Genomic DNA, 14,412 nt, shown 5'->3' with positions numbered 1-14,412 from the left:
AATGTGGATTCAGTTTTTTGTCATCTGGTATGGGTTGTTATTTTCATCCGAAAAAGGTATCAATGTATTGATGATTCAAAACAAATTTTTTCGTACGAAACTAAATAATAATAATAATCAGTGTCATGATGATAAAGCTACGGAGAAAATCAATTCGATGCACAAAATATTCAAATAAGGCGAAAGAATACTACCGAATCATCAGTGTACGTGTTTACTCAGTGAATAATTAATTAATTTCCCGTAATTGAAATGTTCTGCAATATATTCGCCTCCATATTTTACCCGTACATTATGAATTCGTGACGGAATAGAAATATTGATAAGTTATCTACACTAACTGTCCAAATAAAGGTTGTGCACATATTTGGTATTTTCCAGATGAGCAAGTCGTGAAATTCGTATAATAGAGTAAACAGGATATCCGAAAAAGGTGAAAACTGATCAGAGTGACGCAAAACATAACAACGGAGATTGTAATGATAATAATTATTGCTTTGATTTTCTGAATTATGTTATATCCATACCCTATCATGTGGAAGACAGACAGAACGCGAAATAAACACCAATTCAATATTAAATCCGATAATATCCTATTAGGTTGCAGCTTTTCTCTCAGGTAAAACGTGGGACTCTTGGTCATAAACCAATGACATTAGGTTTAGGTGTACCCTAGGGGTCGGTTTGGGGGCCAATCCACTTTTTATTTCATGTTTATCATCCACCGTTGTCTGCGTTTAGAGGATGACACCAAGCTGCAAAGCACACTTAAGGCTCTTCAGGAAGACTTGTACTTCTTGCAGTAATCAGAAAAGGTGAATTATTAAATAAACATAAGCAAGCATCGTATTCAGCGGAGATTAGCTAGGATATGTTTTTATTGTTCCGTGAGAAAATTAAAAGACTGTCTTTGATTTACTGAATTTATTTCAAGCTATAAACTCGCACTGTGTATACAATTATATACATGCATGAAAAAAATAATCGGATTGGAAGGTCAGTATCGGAGTTAATTGAATGGTTTGATGCATTTTGTTTCCAGGAAGAAGATATGAACTTTAAACAAATAATAATAGAGAGATATGGTATTCAAAATTAAAAAAAAACTATCTGAAATAGTACCTACCTAACTCGTTTCACTTCTTCGTTATATTTGTGTTCAACGTGGCTACAAATGAATGAAATCATAATATTCTCCTTGAACTGTTTCAATGGGTTTGCAGTGAAAATATTCAACGTTTTGAGATTGAATTCTCAGTGATGAATTTGATCACTTAAAAACTAAATTAATGTTAAAAATATGATGAAATGATGTCTCGTTTAATGTTTGAAAGGGAGAATACAGCATTTTCTAATAATTTTCTTAAGAAGAATGATTTTTTTTTCATCATTATTAAGTCTGGTACAAGAAATCATACAGGGTGCCTCTTTGGCTTGTACATATATTCTACTTTTATTCTGAGCTCTCTCCTTCCCCTTTTTTTTTCAATTCGTCTTGGTTGAAAAAAAAACGGGCCGTTGAAATTCCTTAAAAAATGTAATTTTTAGTTACATATCTTGAAAGATTTTATCGAATGGAATGATTTTCGGAATATTGATGTGATGAATCTTCTCAGAATACAAAATTCCACATCTTTCAGTTTCTTCATTTTGACTATTACCATGTAAATATCAGAAATTCACTCTTTAAAATAAATTGAAAGCTCACTCATGATCATTTGACCATTTTGAAAAATAAAAGTTTTACGCATATTTTTCGTATAATGCGCCGTTTTCGGGTAATTTGATATTCAAAAATTTACTTTATTTATTTCTCAAATAGGGTAACCCCAATATACATACAGCAATCTGAAGTATGCAGTTATACACTCGAAATATTATCATGAAAAAGTTTAAAGGCTCCTAATGTAACAAAGTTTAACAAAAAAAAAAGAAATCATCAACCACACTTCCATAAACAGCAAAAAATGAAAATGAAAATTCCATTTAGTCTAATAATCCTTCCCAACTGTGTCCACTTCTGAGGTGACGGGATAAATTTACTCTGAACGAAGAAATAGAGCAAGCGGTCTTAATATCCACTGGCAATCTATTGAACAAATCAAATCCCCTAAATTAAAAATCTATATTTCAATACAAAAAAAATTGGATACTATAGTTGAATGCTACTCAGTTTAAAAGATCTACAGATATGTAATGTTCTAGATTTAGCTTGTTATTCTGAAGAGAATTCTGTTTTTCCAGGAGCGGCATAGCTCATAATGATAACTCAAAAAAGCTATATGTTTTTATCTAGGCCGAATCGGAAAAATTGGTGAGGATCAAAGACTTTACTTCAGCCCAATTTGTGCCTTATGCATTTTAAAAGTCATAACCCCATCTTTATATAAAATTTATACTTAGGTTCCCATACTTTTTTCCTTATTTTTGCGAAAAAAACATAACACAACGAAAATTAGTTAATTTTCTTTTGCACAAAATTGCAACAGCTATTCACATTTGTTACTGCATTCCTATTGCTGTAGTTAAAGCAGAATATTATGAGGCAAAAATGCAAAAAACCTTTTTAAATAATTTGTGTTGACACATATATAAATAAAGGTCGAATTTTTTGACATTTCGAGGCAGCTTTTTTGTATTTGTTGAGTACCTAATCTGTCTTTTAGGCCTTTTAAGTTTCTTCCCAGTGAAATAAGGTAATTCCTGTTTAAAGCATAGGCCACATAAATTCAGTTGAATAACTGTAGATTCAAATACGTTAATATTCAAATTCAATCGATAAATATGAGTTGGCAGGTTGATACAACTTCTTCATTTTCAAGTGCTTTTACCTCATCAACCGAATTAATTTGATAAACTGACAACTTCATCAGATTGTTTCTTCCGGAAAGTCTAAAAATTAGGAGCTGATTGGAGTTCCGAAAAACCAAGTCTCTATGCTCACTCACACTGATATTTCGGAGACTACGCTTTCCCAGAATACGAGTTAAGCCGGCTAAAGTTAGCCGCATCGAGTATAAAGACGGAGATATTGGGGAGGGGAACGTATATACTCAGTCAAACTTACTTTACTCAACAGTTTCATTCGGCTAAGCACGATCGTTGATCTTTCAAATTCACATGTCGGACAACCAGTCTGGTGCATGATAAGTGGCTTCTGAATTTCGGACAATATCCGGATATTTCGCAATTTTTTCGGTATGTCCAAACTGGCCGCGTCTACGTCCTGAAGTGAGCAACAGTTCGTTCCCAAATATTTCGATTTTGTGGTTGAGTGAAACCGTGATCGTTAATAATGGTTGTGAATAAAGTTACCATGTCAGCTCAGCCTAATTTGCCGAACCTCAATATGAGGAGCATATTCCTCAATAGAAAGGTAATTTTTTATTGTTCACACGACAGGAACTTTGGCGTTGTGCCCCGCACGAAAAATGTCGTATTTCTACGTCCCCAGATGCAAAGGTGAAAGTTTCGAAATTGTTTTCGAACACGATGTTTTTTTGGCACACACAATCACTTTGAGTAATGGGGCTACATATTCTGCGATTCATTCACTTAATCGCTTGCCCTTCAACTTATTTTTTCATAATTTTCTAATCAACTTACAAATTTCATTTTGTACTAATGTTTCCTATATCCGGTAGTAATTGTCGCGTGCTTCACGCATTTTTAAAGCTCATATAAAATGAAATAATAAGACAGAAATTTACCCATTCCGAAGAAAAATGTACTTCCCATGGCAGCTAAATCATATTAAATACATATTCTGCGGTAATAAGTTTGTAGTTGAAGTATTAGAGGTATCCAGATAGAATTTCAATTTCGATCATTGAAATGCAGATTCATAACTGAAATTACTTTTGAGGAATTTCTCTTACTTTTGAGGAATTTCTCAACCCAATACAAGAAATAAATATGTGAAGGCTATTCGCATGATTTATTTGATGTAGAGGACAATATTATTTTACTCAGCAATGAAATTTTCACATTATGTGAGAGAAGTTGAGAAAATCCTAAATATACGGAAATAGAACTATCAACGAATAATTATTGTAATCTGAACATTCTGAACCAAGACAAAAAGGCCATAGTAATTTGAAGAAACATGACATGAATGCATGACAAACACCCTGTATTGATCTATTGAATTTAATGCATGAAATTCAATATACACACATTTTTTCATTCAAGAATTGAATATTAGGTATATTTTGAGGTGAATTGAATTAAAACTGATATTGCCGAGTCTGCAGAATCGATTCATTTGTTTTTTGGATACTACACACTACACAGAAGAGGAAACAACTAGAGTCAAATATTCCAAAGAAAAAACAAACATTTCTTCGGAATGAACAAAATGAAAGTCAACCTTGACCATTTTATCTGCATGTACAAATTAATTCAGCAAAAATCCTGCTGAAACGAATATCCATAGTTATCTAGGGACCAATGCATATTAAGGCATTCCATCACATTTTGCATGCATATTTCGATATAGTTCTCACGATAAAGAATTTCCAGAATTAATTCTTGAATAATGTTATGTGGGAAGAGAACACACCAGTGATTAGTTATTTTTTTTTATGAAATCGTTCATTTGAACACAATCTCGATGTTTCATCTGCAAGAAACTGAGGGGCAGAGTACAACTCAAATAACCATCACTATTTAAGCAAGCTTTTCAGCTGTATTTTGCCTAAGACAGCTTAAAGCTGATATGGAAACTGTAGGAATTTCCTACTCAGATTGAATACATTGAGTTGAACTGGTCAAGCATTCGATGTTTATTGTAACATGTTCTAAGTATCAAGATAAAACGAAAAACTCACTGAGATTCATGGAGAATATTTTAGGTCTAGAATGAATTTCAAAACTATTGAAAAATTCTCCAATAAAAATGCCATTTGAAAAAATTGACTTATTGTTTCAAACGATGGAGGGCATCTCAAATATCACTAAAGTGAAGTTTGTGACAATTTTTTGCCTGGGTCAACTTTTGAGGAGCAAGAACCTTCGAAATTGTTGGCCTTTTTTTTGCTTTTTTTGCAATTTCCACGCAGAAGAGAGCATATGACAAAAATGTGTTTCTTACTTCTTTTGTAGAAGAGGAAACAGCTTTACAAATGACATCAAAATGATTCAAATCTTTTAAGTGGTTCAGCAACAATCGATCGCCAAAATTAGGTTATTTTTTATAACTCAGCTTGAAAGAAGGAAAAATTGATAGTGACGTCCTTAGCATTTTTATTCAACGATATATATTTTTTTATACTTATTAAACGATTTTTGGAGAATGTCATCGAGCTTCTCGTATATCAAATTCTTTTGTTTGTTCTCTTATTTTGCCGAATACACACCTGATGAAAACAAATCTGTACGGTCAATGCAATAGGTTTTTGGTGATGCCCATCTGACAATGGATCGAATGCAAATTCCGCTGTTCACTCACCTAGTGAATTATCCCTGGTGTACCCGCCTGAGTTGACATCGTTCGTTGCACGTCAACATAACCATCTTCGAAGATAACCTTGGTCACTTTACATTCGGCACATCCGCCCAGATTTTCCCACATTATCGCGAGGGGAAACACAACCGATGTCGAACAATTCCTTTTTTATCGAGCTATTTCTCAACGTGTTCCTCTATTGAAGAGCTGAACTGCCAGTCGGCGAAAGGTTACAATGAGAAATTACGATCTTTTGTCAACCGTCTCAAGGTCCACCGTTCGTTAAAAATTGAGGAAACTTGGGGAACAAGTGTAATAATTATGACATCTAGTAGTGAACATCTGTTAGTGGATTGTTATGATTGGCATGTTGTGTAATAGGTTAGTGGTGAATTTGTGTCGAACGGAATTCAGGTCTTCCTTTGGATTTGGTGGCAAGAATTATTGTGTTTATTATACATTCTGTTCATTTGACAGGGGCCAACGATATAAAATCTGATGAGTCTATTTCAATTTTGCATCAATCTCAGTATTCTGATATTGTTCCCAGTTATGGTTGGCATTAACTGATTTTAGGGATTGATGTAGTCATTGAACTCTAAAAGAAGTTCTTTTAGAGTTCAATGGATGTAGTACATATATCCTTAAACTGCTTATACTGGGCTCCTGTTTTCCGGGCTCCCTCTGTGAATTCGCCATACAGAGCTATTTTGGGAAGTCTTGTGTCTTGCATCCTCAGAATGTGGCCGCTCTATCTGAGTCGGGCCCTCGTTACTTGAGCCTCAATTGTTGTACAACTCGCACGTTGCAAGACTTCTGCATTCGAAACTTTGTGGAACCATCTGATGTGCATTATTTGTCTTAGATGACGTTGTTGCGTTTGTTCAAGCTGTTTTATGTCGCCTGTAGGGCGTCCAGCTCTAGCTTCCGTAAAGAAGCGTTAGAAGGACCACTGCTTTGTAAACAGCTGTCTTGGTCTTCAGATTGAGGTCGTGATTTTGAAACACTCTCTCCTTCAGCTTCCAGAATGCCCGTTATGCCGAATTGATACGGTTGTGTATTTCCGTGTCCAGGTTAACCCCAGTATATATGAAGCTTCCCAAGTATTGGAACTGCTCGACCTGTTCTAGAGTTTCATTCTCCAGGCTGATATCTGTTTGAAGGCTTTCTGGCGGACTTACCAGGATTTTGCTTTTGTCAATATTGAGTCTGAGGCCTAAAGCTTCGTATATATGTTTATAGGTGTCCAACATTATCTGTAGATCCTCTGAGCAGCTAGCGTCTTCTGCATATTGAAGTTCCGTGATTAGCTTTATACGGGTTCTTGCTCTGAGGCACATCAGGTTAAATAGGCCTCCAACAAATCTGAATCTTATTTCAAAACCTCTTACATATTCATATCAGCAATTATCGAGACAGCTATGGCGAAAATATTGAACAGTAAAGGCGCTAACACACAGCCTTGTTTTATTCCAGAGTTGGTTGAGAAATGGTCGGTTGTACAGCCATTATGCTGTATTCTAGCGGTGTTGTTCGTATGAAGGCTTTTACAGACTGCTAAGAATTTTTCGGGTATTCCAAGGCGTCCCATGATTTTCCATAGCGCTCTCCGATTTACCGAGTCGAAAGCCTTACTTGAATCGATGTAGGCTGTATAGATCTTTCATTGTTGTTCACGGGCCATCTCTTGCAGTTGTCGCAGTATAAAAATTAGGACCACCGTACCTCGGTTTGGTCGAAAGCCGCACTGGGATTCAGGTAATAGCTTCTCTAAGAGTGGATTCACTATTAGTCATAATCTTCGAGAGAATTTTACCGGCCACAGTGAGCAACAAGTCAAATACTCACCCTGTACTATGTTATTTGAAGTTTTGACCCCTACATCTATTGAATTTCTCTAGGAGTAATGGTCAGCCCAAATAGATTTTTCAACAACGTACCTGCTTTTGTGAATAAAACGTTCATTTCACCTTCTGTTATTATTTTGTAGGAGAGATCATGTTCTTAAAATCTCGAACTGGAACAAAAAAACAGAAACAGATCAAATTCACATCTGATGGTTTTCCCAATAGAACGAATGCTAACATATCTTATCATACGAATAAAAAAATACTCTTATCTTCTATTGGTGAGCCTTCCCTTTCAATCTCTCGTGATTATTCCGATAATATTTGGCACCACTTGTTCTGTTGATTCTTCTCTAGAGGATAGTTCAACATAATCTAAGTTGGTTCTTCGAATTCCAATACGGCTGAAAACGATAAAGACGTGATAAACCAAACAGAGGCTCGATTCACATCACACAGAACGTAGTGCCAGAACCCGTGTCCAGAGCGTGCAATAATCTAAAATAATTTACCGCCTTCGATACATTCAAAAACAATGAACCGTTTCCCACAGAATTTCAATACAAGCCTTTTTATCAGCAAATATCGATATCGAATTATTATACGAGGAACGACCTTATCTTGTTGCTAGAAAGAATACAAACATAAAGCGTCGATAATCCTTGGAAGTAAGATTGGTGCGATTCAAACAGTCGGAGGAACGAAGATAATAGCGAAGTAATTCATACCAATTGTTAACAACAATAGTTCAAACGACGTGAGAGAAATTATCGGATAACCATTTGATAACCTTCGAAAATATTGCGTTGTTGGAACAATTTCTAATAATGACGATTAAAGCGCTTCGACAAAATTGGAAATGGTGTCTTGATGAAGTAGGAAGCAATTCGAGAAATGGTACCACGAAAAAACGAAATAATTATGATACTTTTTATGGTTACATTCGGGGTTGTTCAATCTTGCAGATATTAATGCAAGTTTGTTCGTTAAAAATTCAATCTTTTTGGCTGGTATCCTAATTACCTCTCTGTTCCAAATATTCGGTTAATTTATGATAATGAACGATTAATATTCTTGTTCAACATAAAAATCTCTTTTATCATTGAATATGTGAACCATAAGGTACTGCGAAAAGATGCTTATCCATCAATTCCATTATGTTCTACCACATTTATGTCATTCCATTTATGAATTTTTATATTCAGTCAGATACGTAGGCAGACTTCTTTGGTAATAAATTTTTTCTGCTTTCATCAATTCATGTCGGTGCGAGAATGGGCTAATGCAACTCATTTGGTATTGATGGGTAGAATCAATTGTGTAATAATCTTCACGAGTTTAGCAAGCGTGCACAAGCTCTTCAACTCGAACAATTAGAAGTCGAAATCGAACATGAGAACTGGAACAAGCATAGATGAGTCTTATGGGCGAATGCTGGTGTGGCGAGTACGGGGTCTACGGTATAATAGACATTTCATGACGCAAACAGCTCTCCGGTGGTGGCTCAGTGTGCGTTTGATGAGGTATTTGCTCTTATGGGCGCACAGATCTTGCAGCGGTAAAGTATCGTGTTTTAATGTTTCCTTTATGCAGCTATCGGCCATAATTGTCAACGACTACTTATGAATTAATGTCATGGTATTGACCGCATGTACTTATTGGCTTGCCGTCCCTTCAGACAAAAATTTTATTGAATATATATGGTCCGCATTGACACAGCAATTACACCGCTTATCTGACCCACCTCAGACATAACCACAAGTCGCCAAGACTTTGACGGACACTCGGCGAAACATTCCTCGAACTTTCATTGATAATCTCATTGACACAATGCCTAACACAGTAAGAGCACGTAGAGGAGCTTGAGGAGGTCCATATTAAACTATAATTTTGAAGTGTTCGTGACAAAAGGAACCTTATTTTATTTCCCTTTATACAGGGTGTCTGTAAACAAATGCGAAGGACTTAGGGAGATGATTCCTCGATGAAAATAAGCTAAAAATTTTTTTCAAAATCTACCTCCCTTCCAAGATACAGCGTTTGGAAGCCGATGGCGAGTTGACAGTTTTTGATTTTTTTACGGGTTCTAAAAAACGCTGTGTCATAAAACTATACATAATATGAAGCACTCAGTAGATGTTACTCATACAATTTTTTTAGATCTCATAACTTTATTATTAAGGGTTGATAATAACAACCCCTTATGATTTTCCTACAAAAATTGTTTTCGTGGGATAGATTTCTGAAAAATAAAATTCGCTTATGGTTTCTCATTCAATTCTGGAAAAAAAGTCTCTTGCAAAATTTCGATACAGTCGATACTTTTGTCGGAAAAAGTAAAAACTTACAAGCAGTACACGAAGGTCTATGAGGCAGAGAGTTGATGCGGGAGGTGGTCATTCTATGGAACACTTATACGATGAAATGGAATGAACAGTGATCAGAACTGCTTGTAAGTTCTTATTTATTCCGGGAAAAGTATCGACTGTATCGAAATTTTGCAGGAGACTGTTTTTCTCCAGAATTGAATGGGAAACCATAAGAGAATTTCGAAAATCTTTCTCTCAGAAACAATTTTCGAAGCAAAAACATAAGGTGTTGTTATTTTCAACCCCTAATAACAAAGTCATGAGATCTAAAAAAATTGTGTGAGTAACATCTACTTAGTGCTTCATATAATGTAGGTGTATAGTTTTATGACTCAGTGTTTTTTAGAACCCGTAAAAAAAAATCAAAAACTGTCAACTCGCCATCGCCTTCCAGAGGCTGAAAGGGAGGTCGATTTCGAAAAAAAATTATTGGAACTACCCCTGCTTGTTTTCATCGAGGAATCATCCCCCTAAGTCTTTCGCATTTATTTACAGACCCCATGTATACATTTTATTAGGATTATAAAATTTCATTACTTTTGGCGAAGGAACTCGTCGATTCTCATTGGGTATGTTGAGACAAGAACTCTACTTTGTTGTAGAAAAAATGAGACTTTCGTAACATTCTCAAGTTCTCTTTTACTTCTTGTATTTATTGCATGCAGGTCTCGGAGTGATGCTAAAAATATCACCTCGAATGTTCAATTATTTGGCTTTCCTACTACAAATACTATAAATATTTCACATCTATCATCTCTCAACTACTTTTCAAGTAGGGCTTATCTATGGTTACATCATATGATCGGTTTTGCAGTCTGAAGGAAGCAGATTTGGTGCCGCGTGAAATCTATCCAATCTGCGATATGATCAAGTTGTAAAAAATTCCAATTCTCGAATTCACCGTTGCAGAAGATCAAAGGAGCCGAAATGTGCGAAAAGGCGTCGAAACGAAATCCCTCAGACGTATCGAATTCGAGAAAGAACTAGTTGTTAGCCAGCAACTCGACAACAGTTTCGTGTTGCAAACATGAAAACCGATAGTCATTAAACCCTACTGCTGATACAGCACACCGTCTATTTGGGCTAATCCATGTTCGATGACAATCGGACGACACGGATTGACTCACCGTAGACGCCGTGCCAGTTCATCTACCCAATCCAGAAATACGCCGTTTGAATGCGAAAGATTCTTTGACCCTCGTCATCCAGCTGCCGCGCAATCTCGTATTACAGCGTTTTTCGCTGCGATTGCTTCGAAACTATTGTGCCGATTAAGCTTTTCTCTGGCAGTTTTCGCGCTTAGCGGTGCATGGCACAAGCCAAAGGTAGGCAGGTAATGTAACTCAATTCTTGATAATTCTAACTGACTTATCTCCAGGTTTTGATAACTGGGTGGGATCGTATTACCAACTGTTACGATTTACGTATATAGAGTCATTCGGGGCAACTGTGCGCACTTTTGCCTTTCAGGCCATACCCTGTTTCAAATGTTGAAGCTAGGAAAATTAAAACATATTGATAAGATAGAGAATTTTCTAATCTATAAAAAACATCAAAAAGTCGGAGTGCGTTCACATGCCCCGTATTGCGGGAAAGTGTGCGCACCCTCACGGGGTAAGTGAACGCAGTGCTTTAGTGAACCACACAATCAAAACAAATTACAAAATGATGTCATCAAAATGCTACAATATTAGAGAAATGCTGTTTATTGTCAATACAGAAGCGCCCTTTTACAAGCAGTGCATTATTTTTCGTGCCACAATTCTTGGTGAACACAACACTTGATACATTCCCCTGTTGGTGGCTTTTCATATTTTTCTGAACAAATAGGACAATATTGATCGAGTCTCAACCAAGAAAATCAACAATGTCATAATTTATTCCTCACTGAACTAATGCCCATATAATGAATCTATGCGCACACTTACCCGCGCACACTTTCCCTAGTAAGCCAAAATTTGAATTGACGTTCTTATAGAGTTGAGCAGCTAAGAGAACCTAAAATTTTTTATTATATATTCAGATCAATATGCCCATAAACGAATAAAATATTGTTTAACACTGAGGGACTCGGAACTTGGACCTGGCAGAATTTGCAGAGATGCAAAAAATTAACAAGAAAACTAGTGAATTTGGTTGATTGCAAATAAAAAGTTAAAGAAACGTGGCACGGCGCACTTCTATGAAAAACTAATATGGCGATTCTGCGCCCTTGCTTCACCCAAATGAACCCCCGTTTCATACATTGCATAGTCGAGATATACGCACTGCGCACACTTACCCACTGCGCTCAGTTACCCCGAATGACTCTACTCGCCGACAGAGATTTACTGTACCACTTTGTGATTTTCTTCCATATCCGATACATAATCTGTCCAGTGAACGTTTCAAATTGTGCAAGAATCTACTAGTACTTTCATCTAAAAAGTTCTCCATCCATAGATATAAAAATCAACAAATGTAATGATCTAACTCGAACTGGCCAACCACTACCCCTCGGTGTATCAACAGATAGACCAGTACTTCGAAGAAGAGTGAGATCAACACAATTCCCACGGTTTGAAAGGCTTCCTTGAGAGATATACACAAGACTGCGTCACCTATGGCGGATGTTATACTTAGGCCGAAAGTGCCTTCTACAGATTTCTGTCGAATATATATGAAAAACACGAAAAATTATTATGAAGAGTCGCCACACTTACATATACGAGGATGTATTGATATCTAGTTAGCCTAGACCAGTTCCATGCGTAAAAAAATATTGCGTTACCATAGCAACGAACAATAATTCATTTGAAGTGTCAGTGTGAAGTTTGAGGTCAAAAAAGTAAACCAGAGTTACGCAATAAATTAAAAGAAAGAAGATGTCCACCGAAATTGTGAAAATCGAAAAATTGGAGTATCCAGCCATCATCAAGTACCTGTATTTTAAAAGGTTAAGAGGTGAGCAGATTTACGAAGATATGCTTAATACCCTTGGTGATCAATGTTCTTCGTATGCGACCGTGAAAAATTGGACTGCAAGCTTCAAAAAAGGTGAATTTTCCATTGAAGATGATGACCGATCGAGAAGGCCAGTTTCTGTGTCAGTCCCCGAAAATATCGATGCAGTTCATGACATGATTTTATCAGACCGTCGAATTGGGCTAAAACGGATATCTGAAGCACTGGATATTTCATACGAACGCGTTCATCATACAGTTCACGTCAATTTGGACATGAGAAAAATTGCTGCAAAATGGATCCCCAATGGTTGAATGTTAACCAAAAGCGTGCAAGGGTAGAAGCATCGCGTTCGATCTGTGCTCGATTTTAAAACGATGTGGACTTCTTAAACCGAATTGTTACTATGAATGAGACTTGGGTACATTTTTACGATCCAGAAACAAAACAACACAATCGATGGAATGGCGACACCCTGGTTCTCCAAGACCTAAGAAGTTTCGTGTCCAAAAATCGGCTGGAAAAGTTCTTGCTTCAGTTTTTTGGGATTGCCATGTAGTAATCATGACTGATTTATTGGATAAGGGTAGAACAATAACCGGAGATTACTATTCGACATTACTATCCAAATGTTTTGTTTTAGTAGGACAACGTCCCTGCACTCAAATCTCATGTTGCCATGCAAAAAATTCGTGATTTAGGGTTTGCATTACTAGGACACCCCCCTTATTCACCAGATTTGGCTCCATCCGACTATCACCTTTTTCCTCAACTGAAAAAAAGTTTAAAAGGTCGTAAATTTTCTTCCAACGAGGAGGTAATAAAAGCTGTGGAGGTCTGGTTTGCAGAGCAACAAGAAACATTTTTTTTGAAAGGTCCAATACTTGAAATCGCAGTCAGAACAAATTGTTGAGTTTGATTCAGATATAAAGTGATACAGAAGCAGTTGGGAGAATAGTAAACGTGGAAATCAGAAAGAAAATGAAAAAATTACAAATCTTCAGCTACAGTAATTCTCCATTATGAAATTCCCTTTTTTACGTCAGCTAGTGTATGTCATTTATTGACGAAGCTGTCGAACTGGCGTATGTGAGATTTCAAAGCTTCTCGAATGTTGATCTTCTACTCCTTCACTCGATAATGTTGATTTAACGGTTATAATGCAATTCAAGCATTATCGCACTAAATCTGATCTCATTAGTTTCTCAGCAGGAATTTCTCATTGGCGACATTCGAAGTAAACAACCTGTTTTTCAATTCATACTGAGAAAAGGCTCGCGACTATTGAGTTCAACGATTCCCCCCGTCTGTGGAGCATCTAAATATTTGAATGGAATAATAATGAGATGATATATTTACGAATATATTATGATAACGAATAGTTGTATGTCGTTCATTAGAAAATTCTGTAGACGTTGGATGACTATTATTGTCTGCAGAATATAATTTCAAAGAATTCTAATGCTGTTCATAAAGGTATAATTTAATATAACTTCATATTATGTAACTACCTATGTAGAATTTTTGCATAACGTTTGTAATTATTTCAGTTCCAAATGTTCTTCATTGCTGACAACAAAATGGGAAGAATAAAATTATGCATTTCAAGTAATTCACAAGAACAGAAAGAATTTGGAGATATTGATAATATAATTCGTAAATTTTGATATTTTTGATGACCTTGGTATCGATGTGTATTAGTGATTAGAGGTTTCTTTTCGGTCGAAATTTCAGAGATTCAATTAGACAAAATGCCGACGTTTCGATTTTATTTCAAAATCATCTTCAGGGCTCTAAAATAAATGAC

The 14,412-nt window shown here is 36.1% G+C and overlaps 1 protein-coding gene across 5 annotated transcripts in view; it reads left to right on the top strand.

Moving 5' to 3' along the window:
• Positions 1 to 14,412, top strand: part of LOC123314588 (NAD(+) hydrolase sarm1) — a 78,434-nt gene that overhangs the window by 23,662 nt on the left and 40,360 nt on the right. For 2 of the 5 annotated variants that reach the window (XM_044899951.1, XM_044899956.1), the window contains exon 1: positions 3,081 to 3,376. The exons of 2 other annotated variants lie outside the window; for them this stretch is intronic. In XM_044899951.1, the coding sequence (XP_044755886.1) occupies positions 3,296 to 3,376 (81 nt within the window). In that variant the 5' untranslated portion in view covers positions 3,081 to 3,295. Of the gene's footprint in view, positions 1 to 3,080; positions 3,377 to 14,412 lie in introns of those variants that run through there. One more of the 5 variants, XM_044899950.1, reaches the window with a different exon arrangement.

Source organism: Coccinella septempunctata, chromosome 5 (genome assembly GCF_907165205.1).
Source record: "Coccinella septempunctata chromosome 5, icCocSept1.1, whole genome shotgun sequence".
Lineage (NCBI taxonomy): Eukaryota > Metazoa > Arthropoda > Insecta > Coleoptera > Coccinellidae > Coccinella > Coccinella septempunctata.
This window is presented reverse-complemented; position numbering and strand designations above follow the sequence as displayed.